General features: G+C 42.5%; 1 protein-coding gene across 7 annotated transcripts in view; it reads left to right on the top strand.

Moving 5' to 3' along the window:
* Positions 1-18,599, top strand: part of MKLN1 (muskelin 1) — a 106,830-nt gene extending 88,231 nt beyond the window's left edge. For 4 of the 7 annotated variants that reach the window (XM_080350146.1, XM_080350144.1, XM_080350148.1 and 1 more), the window contains 4 exons: positions 2,052-2,191; positions 4,004-4,106; positions 14,516-14,570; positions 16,306-17,948. In XM_080350146.1, coding sequence (XP_080206272.1) covers positions 2,052-2,191; positions 4,004-4,106; positions 14,516-14,570; positions 16,306-16,427 — 420 coding nt within the window. In that variant the 3' untranslated portion in view covers positions 16,428-17,948. Of the gene's footprint in view, positions 1-463; positions 523-2,051; positions 2,192-4,003; positions 4,107-14,515; positions 14,571-16,305; positions 17,949-18,479 lie in introns of those variants that run through there. The other 3 variants (XR_013922540.1, XM_080350145.1, XM_080350147.1) reach the window with 3 other exon arrangements.
* Positions 18,600-22,794: the final 4,195 nt, after the last annotated feature.

Genomic DNA, 22,794 nt, shown 5'->3' with positions numbered 1-22,794 from the left:
ATTAAAATAAAGTTTTTCTAAATGTTTTTTTTTCAGTCTGATCTGAAAGAGACAAATTTCAGTCTCATCATTCTATGGGATGTTAATCAAATATGGGAACCCCAACTAGCCCAAAAGTTTGGGGATAAGGGGGATTTTGAGGAGAAATAGGTATAACTTCTGTATTGTTTGTCTTCATCACAGACGTGTTGGACAGTAAATACTGTTCTGCTTCTAATGGTTTACTTCTAAGTGTAAAGTACTATGAAATCCACAGCAGTATTTCATAAGTTACTGTGAAGGTTGTTGAATCATGGCAGTTGCCCAAGCTTTATCTGAAGAGCTGTTTGATGTACTTGTTTTGAAGAGTCTTATTTTTAGAAACCTCTGTTCAAGTGACCTTTCTAAACTCCTCTGATATAAATAAGGAGAGCCTACATCAGTGGGATGCAGAATACATTGTTTTGAGTGATTATTTTTAAAGCAGTGGAAGAGAAAGGTGACCTGTTGGACTTCTTGAACCGCAGTATTTGAAGACCCTTGGTGACTTGTTTAATATCAACAAGTTTGGAGTCTGTGATGCCAAATGATAGGAAGAAAAAGAAAAGGTGAAGATATAAACAGTCCCTTTTTTAACACTTCCACTTTTGAGACTTCCTCTCTCTGTAAGTCTAGCCTTGCACTTCAAAGGTGTTCTATCCTGAATTTATCAGAACGGCTGTTGAAGACTTCATTTGAGCTACTTTGACCAACACAAATGAATTTTTCATGCAGGTATATTTAGTATTTCCATGACCAGCATCTCAGGATTGCTTGAACTTTTTTTGAAGAGAATCCCAGTCATGGTTGTGACTTGTGATATTCAATAAGATTGTCTTCTTCATGTGTTCTTTTTAGGATTGCAGTTTGGGCTTTTTTGTTTTGCTCTCACTCGGTTAATTCTCTCCTTAGTGCCCAGGTAGCGTATTGAGTGTCTTGTAGCTAGGCTGCTGTATTCAAGTGAGACAAATCTGCCCTTCCAGGGGCCATGGAAATCATAGAATCATTTTGGTTGAAAAAGACCCTCAGAATCATCGAATCCAACCATTAACCCAACACTGTCACTAAACTATGTCCCTAAGAACCTCATCTATATGTCTTTTAAACCCCTCCAGGGATGATGGCCAGTTCCTTGGGCAGCCTTTTCCAATTCCTGACACGTATTTTTCTCAACAAGTCAAATTAAGGCTCTGCAGAGTTTATGGAACATGTGCGGACACAGGCCTGTTGGTCATTTCCCAGGATTATGCTGGGCTGGTCTTGTTACTTGGATCATCTGTAGGACTTCCCACTCACTTTGCCAGTGGCCCTTGGTTTTGGAGAAGATAATGGTCTTTGAGTCAAGGAAAGGTCTGACCTGTGGTGCTTTAGTTGTGCAGCTTCAGCAACCGGAGCATTAGTCTACAAAGTTCATTTATTTTCTGAGCCCTTCTTACAAGCTTAAGTGTTTCTTCTTCAGAGAAAATGAATAATTGCTGGAGTCATCTCACAATTATATGGGTATAATCTGCTCATCCCCAAATTAGAGAAGGGCTTGATAGAGGTGCCTTAATTTAGCCTCTCATGACAACAAGAATTTAGAATCTTTGAGGACAACGTTTGAGAAGAGGTTGGCAATCCATCACTTTGAGTATTATTTGCATCAAGTATTTTGAACAAGACCTCAAGAATTGGCTCATATCCTTCATTTCTGCTCATAGCTTACATGCTTAAGGATTTATCACGCTCATAGGTTTGTGCTAAAGAAAGAGATTGCGTGGTTTGTGGACTTTTGTTGATAAATATCTCAGGAATCTGCTAGAGGGATGTTCTCACAGTGCAGCTTTTTTATTACCTTAAAATGTAAGCAGCGTAAGAGAACTTTCTTCATCTCCTAGGGGACAAAATAAGGCTAATAATAAGATGGAGCAGCTTGTGTAAAAGACAGAGTTTTCTCCCTCCGGAGTAAACCTCTCCAAAGATGCTGACATAGTAAATAGTCTTTGTTTAACAGATGTACACAAGCAATCAGCTTTTTGATCTGCTTTACTTAGGTTCACTATTTATTTGGAGGGAATCCTGGCAAGTCCTGCTCTCCAAAGATGAGATTAGACGATTTCTGGTCTCTGAAGCTCTGTCGACCTTCAAAGGAATATCTGCTAAGACACTGCAAATACCTCATCAGAAAGCACAGGTATGGAAACAAAAGATGCTCTGCAATTTTCTTTGCCAGTATGTCTTTTTGGGAAGTTTCTAAAACATGAATATATTGTAAACTGTTTTGTGAAATACTACTTTGGTTATAGGATGGTGTGCAGGTTTCTTGATTATTTTTAACTTAAATATTTTAATAATAAGCAATAGGGCAGGGCTAAACTACAGAACTTCGTTCTGGTTTTACTGTGTTATTCTAGAACTAGAAAAATCTGACTATTGTGCGGAGAAGTTTTAGATTCCCTTTTCACTCTGCGCCTCATCAACACGTGTTTTGATACCGTCACTTCCCAAAGAAACTGAGTGTGTTTCTAAACGCGGTGCTAGGAGATAGTAACAGCTCGCGAGGATGCCGGTCAAGTCTGGGGGGTGGATGCTTTTGCACATCTGAGACTCAACCACGCCAAGGTCCTCGGAGATTCTCATTCAGAATCACTTGAAACATCTCACGTGGAATTCAGCTACGGTGCTGCTTGTGCTCTGGATGTTTCAGAGCTGCCTTGTATTTGCTATTTAGGGCAACAGTTTTTTAAAATCAAGCTGATGGTGTTGCCTTAGGCAAGAAATTGCAGCAGCGAGTCAGCCTTTTGAGACCCAGCAAATTATTTGAAGCCAATAAATAGTTCTTTCTGCATTCTTGGTGAGAATACTTTGTTACCAGGTTCTGCCAAGAGTTGGAGGTCAATTTTTACTGATTGCATTCTACTTCTGAGGCAGCAAGCAAATTGCTGCGTTCAAATCGCAGTCCCTGTGGCTGGATCGGGCTTTTGGCAGATTAACCGTGCAATAGATGTGAATACCTACAAGAACAAATAAAGGTCTTGCCCAGTAATCTGGGAGGCTTATTAAACCCACGTGTGGTTGTACGCAAATGCAGCTGTACAGCCTCCAGAGACAGCTCTGGATTACTTGTTTTTGCTTGCTTAAATTGCATTCGAAGGAAGCATTGCTGCAATTTGTCTGTCAGATGGTTGGGGTTTATGTACCGTGCTCCCATTTATTGGGGTCCGTTTTCACAGAAGCGTAGAATCATGGAATAGTTTGGGTGGGAAGAGACCTTCAAAGCTCATCCAGTCCAACCCCTGCAATGAGCAGGGACATCTTCACCCAGATCAGGTTGCTCAGAGCCTTGTTTAGTACCAGTTAGCCACAGCAGAGCCAAACTGGTCAAGCACAGAAGAGCAAGGTGTGGATGGTGACACTTACTTAAGGTACTTCAGCTCCCTCGACCATGGTGATATATTCTAAGAAATTTGATGCAAATGTTTGGTGGAAATTACCTTTTATTACCAAAATGTTGTGCACATCAGGTAACAGACATGGTCTTTGTGCTTCATGCCCTGGCTCAACACCTTACATCTTCAAACAATTTCTAAATTTGGGTGACATATGTCCGTTGCTGTATAAATAGCCAAGCGGATAACCCAAATAAAAAACCAGTATGATTGAATCTATTCAATGTGACTTGTTTCAGTTTGACAAGCTATACCCTGTTAAAAGTAATGGAAATATATTAGGAATAAAATATCTTGTGTAAGGTAGTTGATACAAGGCAGTTAAGGAACAGAACGTGGGTTTTAGGGTCCTCATCTGTAGAACTGAGAATTGTCTGAGCTGTTTTCATGGGAAGGCTTAATGCTGTGTGTTGGTGATTCAGATAATGACAAATAGAGTACGATCCTGCACTCGACAGGTGATGGAGAAAAGTAGATAATTTTAAGCCTTGTTTGATAGATTTTGCTCTTTGTAGAAATAGCGTTACTTAGTCCCGTTTTCTGTCTCTTCTTTGCAGGTTTGAAGAAAAAGCTCAGACTGACCCTCTTAGTGCACTGAAATACCTGCAGAATGATTTGTATGTCACTGTGGATCACTCAGACCCCGAGGAGACAAAAGAGGTAGGGATGGGTGATCTTTTTCTTACTTACAAAGAAATGTAAGCCATGTGCTCACAGTTTAGCTTTAAGCCTCTTAAACCTTGTTTTCATTCAGTTTGGAAAGCTCTACAGGTGCATGACACTTTATTATATCATAAATTTCGCTGTGCTAAAGATCATAATGATTTAGAAAGTCATTTTATAACTGTAGGTCCAGATAAAATAGCTTTTGTACTCAGAATAGTGAAGACTAGGCTTTTGTTTTAATTCCAACGTACTGGTGTGTATTTTGGGAGCTTTAATTGAAATGTAAACTCTCTGAAATGCCACGAGTCCATAGTTGGTAGTGCGGCAGAAAGTGAATAGAAACTCTTATTCACACTGCCTTTTGGCTTGTCAATATTAAATAGCTCTAGGGGAGGGAAAGAGGTTTTTCTCTAGATAAGTATTTCTGGAAGTGGTTTGTATATATACATTGCTCACTAACCTTAAACTCTTATTTCCTCTGCCTCTTGAATATTATCCAGAAGGCATGTTCTTTTATTTGTTCCAGGAATTTGTTCCCATTTCCTGTTTTGAGTCCATTACCACAGTACATGTCACTTTACAAAAAGGATTAAAGAAATAGTGAGAAGTGTCAGATAAGGTGGTTGATTTGACTCTGCTATTAATTTCCACACGGAACGTGGGGCAGCCGGCTGCGTCTACAAACATTCCGTTCTTCCGGGTAGATGAGGAAGAGGAGACCATGGTTCTTACCACATCCTTGCATTAGGGACTTTGGAAGTGATTTGACAGCTCTTTTTATAAAACTGGAGAATGGGCACTCCTGTGCTGAGTCTCTGGATTAAATTGACTTCAGTAAGGCATTTGACACAGTCTCCCACAGCATCGTTACAGCTAAACTGAGGGAGCGCGATCTGGACGATCGAGTAGTGAGGTAGACTGCGGACTGGCTGAAGGAAAGAAGCCAGAGAGTCATGGTCAATGGGGCAGAGGCCAGCTGGAGGCCTGTATCCAGTGCAGTGCCTCAGGGGGCAGTACTGGGGCCTGTATTGTTCAATATATTCATCAACGATTTGGATGAGGGAATAGAGTGACTGTCAGCAAGTTTGCTGATGACACCAAGCTGGGAGGAGTGGTGACACTGGAAGCTGTGCTGCCATCAGAGACCTGGACAGGCTGGAGAGCTGGGCGGGGAAAATTTAAGGAAATATAACAAGGGCAAGTGTAGAGTCTTGAATCTGGGCAGGAACAACCCCAGGTTCCAGTATAAGTTGGGGAATGACCTATTAGAGAGCAGTGTAGGGGAAAGGGACCTACGCTGGATGAGCATGAGCCAGCACTGGGCCCTTGTGGCCAGGAAGCCAATGGTACCTGGGATGGGTTAGAAGGGGGTGGTCAGTAGGTCAGAGAGGTTCTCCTGCCCCTCTACTCTGCCCTGGGGAGACCACACCTGCAATCTTGTGTCCAGTTGTGGCCCCTCAGTTCCAGAAGGACAGGGAACTGCTGGAGAGAGTCCAGCGCAGGGCAACAAAGATGCTGAAGGGAGTGGAGCATCTCCCGTGTGAGGAAAGGCTGAGGGAGCTGGGGCTCTGGAGCTGGACAAGAGGACACTGAGCGGGGGGTGACCTCGTTCATGTTTACAGATATATAAAGGGTGAGTGTCAGGAGGATGGAGTCAGGCTCTTCTCGGTGACAACCAATGATAGGACAATGGGTAATGGGTTCAAACTGGAACACAAAAGGTTGCACTTCAATTTGAGAAGAAACTTCTTCTCAGTGAAGATAACAGAACATTGGCCCAGGCTGCCGAGGGAGGTTGTGGAGTCTCCTTCTGTGCAGACATTCCAACCCGCCTGGACACCTTCCTGTGTAACCTCATCTGGGTGTTCCTGCTCCACGGGGGGATTGCACTGGATGAGCTTTCCAGGTCCCTTCCAATCCCTGACATTCTGGGATTCTGTGATCACTTAAATCTGTTGGTTTTAACTTATTACTTCAGATAGAGAAAAGATCATTATACAGACTCTAAAAGCTTTTTTGGGGGAGAATGTGCTGCTTTCATAAGCACAATATTGAATTGTAGGGTTAGAACAATTAAGAAAAAAATACTTATATTAGGGTCTTGGAACTGATCATGTTTGTCATAAGTTCTGTTCAGCCGTTATAAACATCTGATCCAATAAAATGTTTAAGTACTGTGCCTTTAAGTTCTCTGTTATATAGTTTATCATATAAATAATCACATTTATAATGGCTTTACATCCCAGCCATTTCTAGCGTGGGAAAGGCAAATAACAGCTATTTTGGCTTTTCTTCAGGTAGAAAAGGCTTTTCTTCTTTTCCTTTATGCGGCATTTTAAGGGGGCTCAGCCCAGTTGTGCCCCATCTTCCCGGTTTGGTAACACTTTACTAGTCTTATTTGAACCTGTAGCACACAACCACCATTCTCTTCTCCTCTTCTTCTCCATCCCACCCACTGTAAGACCATGTCCTGAGTTCTCTGATCTCAGTTTTTCTCAGGTGCTGGTAGCCCCATCGTGCCTGTGCAGGTCGTGCCTCTTTTTGACCAGTTATTCCTGAAGAAATCTTACGTTTCATGACCATTTGGGCCTTTTTATTGCCTGAACAGAAAACATGTATGGTGTGACCAGCAAACTCCTTTTCATTCATGCTGCCTGCTGCCACCAGCAGACCAAAGGAACCTTGTGCACATCTAGCATAGGAAATCCTGTAATATTCTACATTTGATTTTCCCATTTCACTGTGTATGTAACTCGATCGCCTTGTGGGAGTGAAGAATTTACCAGACTGCATGGACTCCTCTGATATTTTGGAGAACAGCCGTTTTGTCATACAAGGTAGAAATAAAGTGTTAAAAAAACCCAAATCCCTTTTTATAAAGCATACTAGTGTTCTGCACATTAGTGATGAAGTGTTTGAGCTTAGGTGGCTCAATCCAACTGAGTATATTCTGAATCATAGAATCATTTTGATAGGAAGAAACCCTTAAGATCAAGTCCAGCCATAACCTAAATCTAGCACTAAGCTATATCCCTAAGAGCCTCATTTATACTCCTTTCTTTGCAGGCCTAACACCCGATCTGAACAAGTTGCAGTAACTTCTGTGTCGTGCTGATCCATTGGATCAATGCATATCATTCAGCATAAGTAAAGCTTTCCTTCCTGCAGTCTCCTACAATCATTTAACAATTTCTGGAAGGGTTTTTTTTCGGCTTTTTTTTATACTTTTTTTATTAATTGTGCTGGTCGAAAAGCTTCAACTCCCCAATCTTTTTATGCTGGAACAGATCTGCCAGGTATATGGCACAGAGCCAGTTATTGCGCTGGTTCTGACTGGGTGTATTTCCACTTGACGTCAATTTACCTTCCGGTTATCGCGTCGAGTTGGCTTTTCGCTCTGGCATTACATCTTCAAATAGCTCTTGTGCTTTCCAAAGGACTGACGCAGGCTTTTTGGATTCCGTTTCAAATTTCAAGCAGCAGTTTGATTGTGTCACTCAGCCCAGACACCTACATACTGTCTTTATTTGTAGGTGAGATCGTCTTAATTAATATCAAAGGCTATATATCTGATCGGCTGCTCTGTGCTGGCTACAGCCATTGAGTGTTGCAAAGCTTCTTAGTGTGAGAAATATTAATGGAATTGGGTTTTGCCTGTAATTTTCCTTCTCTCTAGGGCAACTGTTAAATTTAGGAAGGACTGAAATGAATAGATTTGTCCCCAGCTTTGTGCTACAGTTGTCTTGGAGACTGGTCTATATGGCTTCATGTGTTATAGTTTAGATATGGGCAGTGTTATATAGTATTGCAAGCAGAATTTCACTCTGAGGTAAGGCTTACTTGCTTTATAATAAAAGTAATTTCTTCTAATTTTGTTAGGCAAGTCTCTTCAGCTGTTTGGAGTTGGATGCCAAAGAAAATAAACAGACTGTTCCCGAAACTCTTTGTCGTTAGTAACTGGTTTTGTTTAAAGTAGCATTAATGATTGACAGTAGGAACACACTCCCAGATCTTCATTCCTTCATTGTGAATTTTAGGGATGCTAATAGGTAATAGGTTTATAGTTTTATTTCCTTTTTAATTATTCTAAAGCGCAGTAGATGCCTGCAAATAACAGCTATTGCATGGTGCTTTAGTAGCCACAGGCTCTACGCCAGTCCTGTCTCTGCATTTACCCATAAATGCAGATCCATTTCTGTGATTCTGCTTTAAATTGCTTTAAACCTCTTCAGTTAGTTCAGTGTTTTCAGATCAGTGAACCTCTGACACTGTATGCAAAGGAAGGTAGATCCCCCGAGCACGTGGAAGTTTGTCTGTGGATTCTAGTTCACTGAGAGATTAAAGTTGTATAACAGGCTGGTATTTGTTAGTGTAAAAATTTCTGGTGACGTGGGTGTTCTTCTAATGTCATATCCACACAGATGTGCATTTGCTGGTACTTTAGAAGTAGAGGCTTTTAAAGATAAAAGGCTGGTCCAAATAGAAAATGAAAATTAATTCCAAGTTTTCTACTTAAGTCAAGGAAAAAACAGGTGATATTAAAGCACAAAAGCATTAGTAGATCACATTCAAGGCTAAAGGTGGTGTTCTTTAAACACTGGAGTAATGACACCCAGAACTTTGCAGCTGCTTAATGGGCTATAGAACAAATTGAGACAGTACAAAAAATGACCAGTGCTGCCCAAGTAAAGGAGAATAACATGATTTTGTACATCGAGATTCAACTACTGGTGAAGCTCAGTATTGTGATTGCTGTGAAACAGATACAAGGCGCAAGTAAAATTTGCGGTATGTTTTACTTGGAGTGTGGCAGGAGAAAGAGCAAGGACCTGGAGGCCAATTTGAGACATGACCAGCTCATGGATTGACACTGGAGGCCCCTGTTTGAGGCTGCTTCATACTTTCCATTCTTGAGACCTTGTCTTTAATACATTTGCCAGATAAAGCCAGCGGGGCCCAAAAGTATTGTTTGAGTCTTCATCAGACCGATATTTCTAGGAAAATTTGAAGCCCAAATGGGAAAAATAGTTCTAAGAAAGAGTGGAGGAAAGCGTGCTTCTCTTCTCCATGTCCTGCTGTGATTCTTGGTAAAGCCTCAGAGTCTGAGTGCTGCAGCAGCTTTGGAGCCAAGGAGCCTTTACAAAAACAGCGTTCAGCCTTCCCAATTTCAGCTGGTGACGGTCCGTCCTCAATCATTTGAGTCTCTCGCTGCTGCTTTGAGCCTACGCTGTGAGGCACCGTCCCAACAGACCTGGTCAAAGCTGAGAAACTGCTGAACGCTGTGATCTGAGCACTCGTTGTACAGACATTAAGGAAGAGGAATTAGGTCTGATTCATACAACCTGCAGGGTATCCCAAACAGGAGTTACTCGTTGCCCCTTCATGGTAATCGTTTCGTTTGCACAAAGGGCAGAGCCACGCAGCTATCGGTAGAAAATGAACTAAAGTACACACAGAATTACAGGATGGTTGGGGTTGGAAGGGACCTCTAGAGATCATCCAGTCCAACCCACCTGCTAAAGCAGGTTCACCAGAGCAGATCACACAGGAATGTGTCCAGGAAGGTTTGAATGTCTCCAGAGGAGGAGACACCCTCAAATGCTGGCGCTAAATCCAGTTGCCAAACACCTTCTCAGACCTGCTGACCGCACAGATCCCTAAATCCTGCTGACCAGCCCTTCCCACACACACAGCCCCCCAAAACCCTGCTGTACAGACCCTCTATCACACACAGCCCCCCCCAAAACTCTCCTGACTGCTTCCTCCCCACACACACAGCCCCCCAAAACCCTGATAAGCACCTCACAGAACCACAGGATGGTTTGGGTTGGAAGGGACCTCTGGAGATCATCCAGTCCAACCCACCTGCTAACACAGGGTCACCAGAGCAGATCACACAGGAAGGTGTCCAGGTGGGTTTGAATGTCTCCAGAGGACACTCCACAGCCTCTCTGGGCAGCCTGGGCCAGGCTCTGGCACCTCAAAGGAAACAAGTTTCTACTCGTGTTCAGATGGACCCTCCTGTGCTTCAGTCTGTGCCCGTTGCCCCTCATCCTGTCGTTGGGCACCACTGAACAGAGTCTGGTCCATCCTCTTGACACCCGCAACAGATAAAAGAACAGTAATGTTGGAAACATGGAGATCATAAATTGGAATACGCCAGCATTAATATTACCCAGGTAGTCTTAATTTAGCTTCCCTCTGAATGTAGTTGATTATATTAGTAAACCTTATATTAGTGAGCCATGTGTATAATAAGCCAGATACATAACTAAAATAGCCCTATTTAGTTAAGCAGACATATTTATCTCTAAGGAACCCCTGGTCCAGTGCAGAAGGTGGGTTGCATCTCCAAGAGGGAAGTTAATTGTATAACGAAGGGAACTGTTGTCTTTTGAATGGAGGCTTAATTTGAAATGGATGAAGCCAGTGAGCTGGAGGGATTGTCAGAAGAAAATGGGTGGTATTGTGATTAAAGCAGTTTGATGCTTCTGCTAGATAATTGAATTCTGGTCCTGCCTCTGTAACAGAGTTGCTATGTGACGTTAAGGAAATCATTTTTCCTAGATGGTCATTAATTGAGTCTTTCATTCTGGTGCCTGATGGGAGAGATCTGAGGTATGATTTGCTCGAGGGCTTCGCTCTTCTGGCTGCAAGTGAATTCAGAAGATGCTGCGTAATACTAAGTGTTTTGAAAAATCACCTTCTGGTTGTTTCAAATAGGGGACCCAAAATTAATTAGGATTTGAAGTGCTATGTGTTGGGATAACAATACGGTAGAAAAACTGATTAAGAAGTTCCTTCTTTAGAGCAGAGTTTGAACTTCATGAAGAAAAGAATGTGCTGTGAATAGTGTGTAGGAGACCTGGTCTTGAGTAAGCAGTAGCTATCCTATGTGTTTGGGGATAACATTAGGGGACCTTTGGGAGAACATCGTGCTGTTTGGTGGCATTGTAATGCAAATGTAAAGTGAACTAGCTCAGGCTCCCGTAACTGATGTTCTTAACTTAGGTGCTTGGCTTTTTCTATCAGAAAGTGCTTTTTAAATGTGAGATGATACATAAAATATCATTTCAAAACAAACGAACAAACAACAAAATTCAAGGTTAACTGAAGTGCAGTGTTATCAGCGAAGGAGGAAAGATGCTCCTTCCCCACAAAGCTGGAAAGAAACTTGTAGCTGTGAAAATCCATCATGCTCAGTGCAGCTGAGGCTGGAAAACTGGGCAGAGGGTCTTTTCGAGGGTTTTTTTGGTCCCAGTTCAGTGATTTACAAGCTGGATCCTGCTTTGTATGGTCCCTTAGTTGGGCATCCTGAGACCCAGCGTCCAGCACAGCTTGATTTCTGTTCACAGTGTTGCTGGGGGAGGAAGGGGAGCCCCTCAAAGCGTGTGTCACCCACTTGGTCCCAACAAAAGCTTCATGTGCCACCAGGGGCTTGGCAGGAGGCCTGTCAAGCAATTGTGTGGGAGGGAGCAATGGCCAGGATGTGACCTTTGCTATCAGAAGCGGCACAGATTTACCCACCGGCTTTATTGGAACTTTTGGAGCTATTCATGCTGGCCATGTGTTTAAGTACGTTGCTGATTTGGAGCCAAGAAACTCTTCCATGTTACATTAGCAGTCAGATACATGTGTAGTATTGCAATCCCTGTTGATTTCATATAACCAGACCTCGCACTCAAGAGGGTGCTTAATCAACCTCTTCCCTCTCCTCTGCAGTTTGCCAATCCTGGATCTTTCTAACCTGTTCTTAAATACATCCAGTGCTACCTTCTGCGATAACCTCCCCAAAAGATGCAAACTTATTCCAGTGTGTTACAGTCCTTATTTGACTTTTTTCCTATTCAAACTGATCTTGAAGTGTTTTTGTGACTTCTTGCACTTGGTTATAGATTTACCTTTTTGTAGCGGCCTTTTACATTTGTAGCTTTTTGCGGTTTTGTCCTTGGACATTGTTCTGTGGAGGCTCCACAACTCTGACTCCTTTGAACCTTCTTTCTAGAGCTTGATTTTCAGACCACTTGAATTTTCTAGTGCTTCCCTCACATGTTGCTAATTGATACAGGGGATCCACAAGCCTTATTGTAGATGAGACTTGTGAGCCTTGATAGCAGCAGGAGCATTTGATTTATTTGAAGATCTTATTTATTTTCATGTGTTTTTGCAATAGGATTCTGCTGCTCTATTGTAACTCCTAAATGTGTTTTTACAGAGCCTGTGTGCCCTGGCCTGTTTTGCATAGCCAGTTTTTATGTTGATTTGAGCTTGGCCCTAGCGGTTTGCTCCTTGATCCATCATTGTAATCGCAATTGTAATCTCTACTAGAGAGCAGCGTAGAAGAAAGGGACCTGGGGCTCCTGGGGACAGCAGGATGAGCATGAGCCAGCATTGGGCCCTCGTGGCCAGGAAGGCCAATGGTACCTGGAGTGGGTTAGAAGGGGGTGGTCAGTAGGTCAGAGAGGTTCTCCTGCCCCTCTGCTCTGCCCTGGGGAGGCCACACCTGGAATATTGTGTCCAGTTGTGGCCCTTCAGTTCCAGCAGGACAGGGAACTGCTGGAGAGAGTCCAGTGTAGGGTAATGAAGATGCTGAAGGGAGTGGAGCATCTCCCGTGTGAGGAAAGGCTGAGGGAGCTGGGGCTCTGGAGCTGGACAAGAGGACACTGAGGGGTGACCTCATGAATGTTTACAGATATATAAAGGGTGAGTGTCAGGAGGATGGAGCCAGGCTTTTTTCAGTGACAACCAGTGATAGGACAATGGGTAATGGGTTCGAACTAGAACACAAGAGGTTCCACTTAAATTTGAGAAGAAACTTGTTCCTGGTGAGGGTGGCAGAGCCTGGCCCAGGCTGCCCAGGGGGGTTGTGGAGTCTCCTTCTGTGCAGACATTCCAACCCACCTGGACACCTTCCTGTGTAACCTCATCTGGGTGTTCCTGCTCCATGGGGGGATTGCACTGGATGAGCTTTCGAGGTCCCTTCCAGTCCCTGACATTCTGGGATTCTGTGTAAGCTGGATAAATGGAAAAACAGTCTGCAGCCTGTCTGCTCCCTCGCTGGCAGCCTCTCTGAGCGTGCTGTGTGGTCTGTGGACTCGGCAAACGTGTCCTGCTCTGTCAAGCAGGTTATCGCTGGAAACCCACAATGATGCTGACCCCGGGGCACAGATGAATCACTTCTGATTCATGGCTCCGTTTTGATGTCAAACCGTTGGCGGCTACCCACAGGAAAGTTATTTCACCTATTTGCCATTCCCTGTTAGCTTAACCTAGGTGATACCGTGATAATTTGCCTTAAATATCATATAAATGCATCAGAAGTCCTATGCAAGTCAAAATGGACAATGACTGTTGCCAAGTAGGCATCCGTAGGGCCTGCTGTTTTGTAGAAAAAAAATCAGTTTGTGATACAACTTGCTGTTGCCAAATCCACATTGGCTGCTACTTTTACCTTCTCCACTCCTAGATGCCTCCAACTAGTCTGCCTTCCCATTCTTTCTTGACACTGAAATTAAACTGATGGATATGTAATTCCTGGCTGTTCTTCCTCCTCCTTCCCTGAACATATTTTGCTTCTCTTCTTTTATTTTTGTCCCCCTTCCTTCTTTCTTTTGAGCTGCGTGCTGTAAAGACACATAGATAAGAGAAATAAGATTATAAGCCTTTAAGGGATCAAGTAATTCTTGAAGGAAACATGACAAAGCACTGAGCTTTGCTGCAACCTGGGTAACTAGAAGCAGCCGAGGAAGATGCTGTGTTCACCATCTACCAGTAAGACATGAAGGGAGGATAAAACTGGGAATGTGCTACTGAAAATGTTTTTACCGTTAATTCTGATGTTCCCAAGGAAAGAACTATTGTTGTTTTTTGCTTTAACCTTGAGATATGAACTTCTCTGGCATTTCAGAAAGGTTGTTGACATTTAAAGCTTTCTGTGTTCAAAAAGTTCATGCTGCGCCGTAGCTGTTACCCCGTTTTCGTGCCATCTCACCCTACCTTGCTGAGACTGTGCCACGTTCACCCCAGGAATGTTGTTGTGTGGAAGAGACTCTACCTTACTCCTGCACTGTGATATCTGCCAGAGAGGCAAAAAAGTATATATAAAAAACCCCCTGGGTTTCAGGGCTGCTAGTCAAGTACCTTTCATTGCATTAACACTGCTCTAATTCTAGGAAAAAACCCATCCAACTTGTTCTGCCAAAGTGACAAATTTTCTCACTCATATGAAAGTGCTGCTGTTATAAATGTGTAATTATAAGGATTGTGCAAAGAAGACCCAACAGCTCTAAAGCCACTTGGACTTCTATGAATCTTTTGTGGTTTTTTATTTTTCCTATGCACTTAATAACACTTTTTTTTTTTGTCTCTTCTCTTTCTCTGGCCCTCCACCTTCTCTTCTGCAGTTTCAGCTTCTTGCCTCCGCGTTATTTAAGTCTGGCTCGGATTTCACCACTCTTGGTGAGTATTGTGTACCAGAAGAATTACACTCAGTATTTTCCCTCTGATAATTCCTGTTAGTTTCTCCTGTTTTTTGCATCAAATGTTATAGCACATATAAATGGTGTAGGCCCTTTTTGGTTTGAATATGCAAATGGCCACCACATAGACGTTTGAGAGATTATTTATAATGACCCATGTCCAACGCCTTGAGCTCATATTTAAAACCTCTGTCGCTGGTGGTTTAAAATCCAGTGATCTCAGGATCATTTTGTGTGTCTTATTACATCTGATGCTTCACTGTTACCTAAATAAACAGGAGCTTTGTTCAGAATAAAGCACCTCCTGTCACGTCTCTTTGGAATCTGACAGCGTGGCTACAGCTCTGTTTGCTGTGATAACTGTGATTCCTGGAGTAGTTTGGTTCGCTCTGTTCTTTGCAGGACTAGTTCTTCGGGCAAAATATCAAGAGTGAAGAAAACAGTGGCGCATAGGGCTGGAAACAGGAGTTCTGAGCCAAAGCCATAATTTGTTTCACTCTTCTGTCCAGTTAGCTCTTCTAAACGGTGGAGAGATTAATCCTGGGTGAGCTATAGGAAGGCTGTAGGCATAACTTACATTATTGTAATGATGTCTTGTCCTCAAGTTACTGAGCTCTTGCTAATAGTGTGGATGACTTCAGTTTTTGATGGATGTGTAATTCCCAATCTGAGGAAGGAAAAAGCCCCTGCAGTGTCAGCTCTGCTGGATGAGGAAGCTCTTCTGAGCTGATGTGGCTTGGAAGATGTTATCTAGTTAATGCTATAAGGTTAATATTTTCAAGGAGGAAAACCCAAGTTTCAGAAAGCTTCTTTCCCCTAGTGTTAAGTGTTCTAGAAGATAAATTAGTTCTTGACACAATATATAATACTTTATTCTGAGGTTGGCTTTACAGATAAGAAGCATCAAGTGGTGCTTCTAAAAAGAAAACAAAAACCCCAAGTCCTCCTTGATTTGATTAACTTGGTTGACTTTGATTAACTGAAGAGTGAGTTCACTGAATTAAAACGCATTCCTTTGAGATACCAGTGATGGAAGTAATACAAAGCGGAGGAAATCGTTGTACGCCCGCTCTATTGTTCTTACTGTTGGTGGTTTAAGTGTGGGGTTTTGGATTAAACAATGCTGCTGCTGCAGACTAAACCCTCCCCTGTCGGGAGGCAGCACTTCACAAAAACTAGTTCTCAAAGAACCCTTGTGCCAAGATGCTGCTGGGTCCTCCCCGCAAGTCCAGGGATTAAACAGTGACTCTGATTTGGGACTCCTGCCATCAGCAGCGCTTATCTCAAGAAAAACTGCAAGTAATACAAGTACCAGTTCTGCTTGAGACAGTGGTGAAGATAACGAGGAAAAGCCTGAGGACGGAAGAAATGAGGCACCAAATAAAAATAGCTCTGCAGATTTTGTTTTCTGGGACATCAGAGCAGGCCCCTGAGGACTCTGTCTTTCCCCATTTCTTCAGGGCTGTCAGTGAGCTTGACAAAAATCATTTGCTTATTACTTTTTATGGCATTTTGATTGTAATGTTGGTGTGGGGTGACACGATTGCTATGTGTATATGTAAATAGTAGTGGGACGGAGAGCCGGCAGCCCTGTTAGTTGAGGCAGAAGTAGCAAATACTTCTGTCCCAAATGGACAGCTGGTATATTCCATAGCTAAACTGAGCATCTAAAGCACCGAGCACTGACTTGCTTTCCCCTTTTCTTCCTCCCCCAGGATTTTCCGATGTTGACCACACGTACGCGCAGAGAACTCAGTTGTTTGACACACTGGTCAACTTCTTTCCGGACAACATGACCCCTCCTAAAGGCAACCTGGTAGACCTCATCACGCTGTAACGGAGCAATCACTGGACACATGGAAGAGGGGAAAAGCATCCATTTTTCAGTATTTTCATTTTTTTTTTTTACTACATTGATTGACTGCTGGGAGGAAGTAATATAGTAACCCCTCGGTGTTTGAAAGGGGTTTTATACTTGTATGGTGAATCCCTGAAGCTTTTCCCTTGGAGTAGGTTAATAAAATGCAACTGACGTACTTCTGACTAAATACATATATTTTTTCTGACTTTGGATTTTGAGTTAGCAAAAGGGGAGAGGGAAAGGAAAAGAAATAAAACCCAATCATACAGTGATCATTTTTGCCTGGAGGGGATGACTGAGGTTTGTGGATTGTCTGTAAATAAAGATGATGGGTTTTATTTTGCGTTTTGGGAGAAAGGCGACGGGGAGGTTGTTCTTTGCTCATTTGTAGCTAGTCATGGTATATTGTTTAATCCTACAACTCCATTCTCAGCAACTGAGTAACTCGGTGGCAGGACACTGGTAATAGTGATGTACGTGTCTCGATTGTTGTAATCACAGTGTGTCATGCGAAGGGGAGCACACGTTCCAAATTTATCCCTCTCCTCGTCCCAGAATCGGGCTGACAGTTGTGTCTTATTGTATCTGATATCTGGTCTAAACGTTAAATACCTAAATGACTCTCTTTCGTTCTCTGGAGCCTTCCACTCAGACGCAACAGGCGAGTGGGAACCTTGGAGAAACTGCTGGAAAACGGGACCCTCTTTGGGGACGGTTCTGTTTTCGCTGCCATGCTCATCCCATGAGAACCCGGGTAGGTCCTCGCAGAGCCCGGCAGAACTGGGTCTTCCACCGCATGTACACCTGACCTCTGCAACCTGACTCTGCCTTGGGTGTAGGATTTCTGAAGCAGATTGTCTTTGTTTACATGCACCTCCGCTTCTCGTGTGCGTTTGTCGATGTGTAAATGTAAAGAGGATTGCTCCGAACAGCTTGCCTCCTTCCTGTATAGTGCAGCTCATTCACTTTTAAATGCATTTGAGACCCACATCTGAATGTGAGGGAGGCCTTTTTAGCATAAATCTCTTTGAAAGCAAGCTGATGCATATATATAGAAAATATATTCCTCGCTGAAAGCCTTCTTTATAAATAAGGTAAGGGCTTGGTGCTGCACTATGAAGTGAAATGAAGGATACACGTACCCAGCATTAGAAACTTTTCGTGTTTGGTGCTGTTGAACGTTCAGTACATACTGGCAGATGTAAATATTTATATGAGACTGCAAAGCTTTATGTCCAGAAATGTTCATGCCCATAGGGCATCATTGCTGCACCTGCTGTGGCTACGCGGCTCCTGTTGAACTCGATGGAAGTCTTCTTGTGTGTGCAAAGATGATTTGGACTCTTGAAATAAAGAGTTGGTGAAGTGTCTTTTTCAGAGCTCGAGTGTCTGCTTGCTTTGATTGCATTGTATTGCCTCTTTATCATGTTCTTTATGTGACTTTTGTGGTCCTGCTACGTTAGAAATAAGTTTAAAAACTCATATGAGCGTCCAATCGCTTAGGAAGGAATGAGATGTTAGGCTGGGCTTTGCTTTGTCTTCAGGGAGGACTACAAATACAGTGGTTTTTAAGTAACCTGTAACTTGAGAGTGTTTAGACATTGTATACTTCAGTGGATGGCAAATCAGATGTCCGTGGAAGAATCCACTCCTTACGTAGAGCAGTAAATGTAATCTGATTAAATTGTTTCTTCGAAGCATCGCGCTTTTTCTTGGCATGGAAAGTTTTACGTCACTGCTGGGCTTGACGACCTGTTACCTTTGCTGATGCTTCGTTAACTAGTGAAAGCAGAGCTTCTATGGTACGAATGTAGATAGTGACAGTGCTATTCTGGAGGAATATTCCAGTTGAGGTGTTGTTTCCATTGAGATGGAACTGGGCAGTTTTAATGCAACCAGCCCCTCCAGTACTTAACATTTTAGTGCTGTTGTGCTCCCTTATCACTTGATCTGTGTTTTTCTCCAGCTTCAGTCAGATGATTTAATTGTTTTTTATGACTGTTTTCTAATCAACCAAGCTCTTTGTAGACTTTTACACGTCCATCTTTGACGACTACATGTGGGACTGAGCCCAAAAACCACAACCAGCCCGAGGAGCCCCGGCAAGCAGACAGCAGAAGTTTTAGGAGCACCCAAAGCTTTGCAAAGGTGCGGTGATTGATTTGTCTTGCAGAAATTAGATCCCAACTCATTGTCTTCCACATCAGGGGTGCGTGAAAACCCCGACAGCCTGGCTCTGTTTTTATTGTAGTGTGGCGTAAGTGACTTGAGTTGTCTGAGCGAGGCGAACGTTGCTTCTGCAGGCCTGACAACCCCAGCTAACGAGAGCACTTCAGGATGATCAGATATTGACCTGCCTTTATCCCCAGTACATCGATTTCAGCTCGGGACGAGTACAGTTTGTGGATTACAGCTGGTGAGGAAAGCAGCAGAAGCGATTCTGCTCGGCATGGGGAGTATTTGTTGAGCAGCAGAGGCACCCTGTGGCCAGAGAGGTTAATCCAAAGCGAAGGTTTCTTGTGGCTTTGCCAAGAGTCTTTCCTGGTTCTGCATCCTTAAAACTAGGTGTCAAAATTACATGGTTTTTTTGCACCGGTGTATTGCTGCACTACCCAATTTAAAATCTAATTACAAATTCAGAGCAGTGAAGTAGAAATTTCCTTGCAAAATAAGCCAGTTAGACAGGGAGAGTTTGAATTTAATTACTTGCAGATCTTTAAACAGACTGTTGATATTCCAGAAAAGCTGTAGATGTGAGCATTACAGAAATACTGAAGTACAAACAGAAAAGAGACCACTTGGTCTGCAAACAGGCACCTGAAGATGTTTCATAGCACTATGCTTGCAACATTATAAATATACAAGCTGTATGTGAGAATTCTTGGAGCTTTACCCTTATTGCTTGCGGGCTGTAGCAGCGACAACTTTTCAGTTTACACAAGACAAACATATTTACCTTTCCCTTATATCATAAGGCGACTTTTTGTATGGATTTAGTGCTGCCTAATCTTTGCACTACAATAGGTTATCTCTAAATTATGTGTTAACATGTAAATAAGGTATTGCAGAAGAAAACAACATTACCTGTCAGAGGGACACACGGTGACTGGGGTCTTTAAAGCTGCACTTACAAGGTGCTAGTATGTTTTTTAAAAGTGTAGGAAGAAAGCATGGGATAAACTTGATACAGACATCAAGAGTTCACTATTGATTTAGGTCTTTTAAAAAAGAATCCTTTTCAGATCCATGAGCTTGGTTCTTCGCTGGTACTGGCCTTCAGCATAGTTGCCCTTAGAGTAATATACAGTAGATCAGATTTGGAAGTCATGAAGTCGTTCTTTACGCAAAGCTTTTTCAATCAAGTGACACATTTTCCTGGAGAAATAAAGCCCTTCAGATTTGATTGTTGGTCACTTGGATTAGGAAGAGTTGAGTTTCTTAATATTTGTCTTCTACAACCCCTCACAGCAGTCACAAGGCAGAAGTCCTTTATCCCAAAATCCCTTCTCCAAGCAGGAACTGCTGTCACAATGTGACCTGATGCATTTTCTTGTGACATGTGGCAGAAGGACCTACTTTAAATGACGTTGTTAAAAATAAGGAGACCACAGCCACCTTCTTGCACTTGTTTTTGAGGATCCCATTACTTAATATTGATCCTGGGGACGATGCAGACTGTGATGCAAAGCAGTTATTAAAATTAGTTGTAGTTTTCCCTCTTCTGGCTCTTCCACAGATAACATTTGCGACATATTTATTCCTAAGCATCTCTTTTGCTGAGTTTAACGAGGAAGGAGAACATGGTCTCGGAAAAGTTCGGTTTGTCCTTTCTCTGAACAGCATCGTGTAGGTGTAATTTAGGTTGTGAGTACCCAGTTGTGTAAATAAATGTTCCAGGATTTGGTACATCAAGCTGGAGGTTTCTACCGCAAAGATCAATTAGCAAAATCACACTCTCATTTTGGAAAATCAATCTGCGAAGACCCAATTAGAAAGATTTTTTTTCAAAGGCATTTTACCTTGTGCAGTAGCAACTGGAGTGAAATTAGGAAACTTTCCCAAAGAGCGTACAATGAAGATTGTACTGAAATAAGGACGCAATGACAGGCTTAAATTAAATAGCTCAAAGTTTTTCATCACTGATTATATTAACCTGGCTTGAAAATGCAACGATTGAGGAGTCAAGAAGCAAATTAATCAAGGCTCCCTATTTGCAGGAGGGCAGGGACTTTGGTGGCAAGAGATGGAAATAACTTCATCTATTTGTTCAATTAGCAGCCCCACGTGTCAGGGGCTCCATTAGCTGTTTCTTCTTCCAAAGCAGAGTAATGACTCTGGAGGAGTGTTTTCCATAGGGCTTTACAAACAGCTTATTTCCAAATCGCTTTCCTGATGCGTGGAAATCTGTAGAAGGGACTTGGTGTCACAAAGTTGAGTGTTGACCTTGCCCTCCTGTGCAAACCTGTGTTGGTGAGGGATAAATTCAGAGCAGTGTCCTGAGAAACACTTAAAACCTGTTTGTTGTAACAGAAATTAGCATTAATGCCACTCGTTTCAAATGCAGGAGGGTGGCAGGTAGCTGTAACTCTAATTCTATTAATTCTCTTGCCTCCTGTATTGACAAGGAAATACTTTTGTAGAGCCTGTTGAATGAAACTTAGAGCTCTGTCAACCTTAAACTTGAATGCTCCTCCATCTCCGCACATGCAGTAATTCTATGGATATAATGCTGTGCTGCTTCTGGGGAAAACAGCAAAACTTGTTAGATACTTTTCCATTCGGTACCTTTGTTTTCAGAAGTGGAAAAATGTCTTGTGAAACCTCGAGTCCCAGTGTATGCTTTGAATTTTAGCTTATTAGTTGCGGTTGGCTCAGAGTTAAGGAATGTTTGGCTGTTGTCAAGTGGAGTCCTGACAGTTAAAGCAATTTATGTATGTCTCTGGAAGTACTTGTGTTGTTTTATAGCTGTAGCTATTGCAGAAACAGAGGTGGGCCCAGTTTAATATATATATATGTGTGTGTGTGTATATGTATATATATATATGTATTGCTCTTCTGGTTAGGGGAAGAACTGTAGAAACTCTGAGCTTCACCAATTTTAATAAGTACACATGAGAATTTGGAGACTTATTTTGTGAGAGTCTAAGAATAACTATATGACTTGATATAGATGGATAGTAGTACATAAGCTGTATATATTGATGAAATGTAAATGTTCTGTCAGAAGCTTGTTAGTGTATCTAAACACCCTGGGTACGGTAGAGCTGATCATATCCTGTCGTGGAAAAGGTTGTGCTGGAAATTATTCAAGTTGTGGTCATGGCTTATAGGCAAAACCCTTGTTTTACTGAAAGCTTCTATTATAATGAAAAGTTGGCGTGGAAAAAAATAGGTTTGCTGTACTGGAACTGTGATAATGGTACATGGCTCAGCACTTGGATAAATTGACTCCAGATGTTTGGGTTTTTTAATCTGTAGGCAGTGGATCCAAATGCAGTTTCAGAGTGGAAACCAGTTAATGAGCCTTTTATTGCCATTTGGGAGTCGCACAAGAAAATGTCCCAGTTGGTGCCAGCAGGTAGAATGCTGGTGTTCCTGGCAGAGGTCAAAAACTGGATGGATTTTTGGCTTATCCACGTGTGCTTTGCTTCTATATGTAAAGCTCTGAATAACATAGTGGGGGCTGTATATAAATATGGCTGAGGTATAGAGGTCTGCGAGGCAGCATCTTCCCCAAGCACAGATCCTAAAGGTAACACGACTCCCATCTCCTTTACTTTTATATATTTGAACTCAATTTGTTGGTGATGATCTCCAGGTGCTCGCTATGACTCAAATTTGCTGCTTTGCTCCCAAGTATCTACAGCCACAAACTTGCTTAAAGCTGCTGTCAGTGCATCGCTTCAGTACCACGACATCTTAAATTATACTGGGTGCAGACAAAGGTACGTGTCGTCTCGCCTTCCAGCCATTTGCTGTAAGTCAGTGCAGCTTTTACTGCCGACCTGGAGACTGTAGGTATTTGAGTGCTGTCAGAAATCAGTTGACTCTGTTCAGCTCTAGCGTGGCATCGCTGTTTATTCCTGGGAAATGCAGCATGAGTGAAGATCTCAAAACTGGCTCTACCAGGTTAGATTTTTGGTTTTATGACTAATTTGAAGGGAAATACTATTACTAGCATGTATGCTGTCCAGCATGATAGTCAGGGCATGGTCCCTTGGGTATTCCCTCATTTATTCTGTTTTTTCCTCTGTTCACTGCTATTAAAATGCTGCGCCTTCACACTTCCCTTGGTTTACCAGAGGGAAGAATTACAGGTTAGAGCTGTGCGCTGCTTATGAGG

Source organism: Nesoenas mayeri (assembly GCF_963082525.1).
Source record: "Nesoenas mayeri genome assembly, chromosome: 1".
NCBI classification, from domain to species: Eukaryota; Metazoa; Chordata; class Aves; order Columbiformes; family Columbidae; genus Nesoenas; species Nesoenas mayeri.
This window is presented reverse-complemented; position numbering and strand designations above follow the sequence as displayed.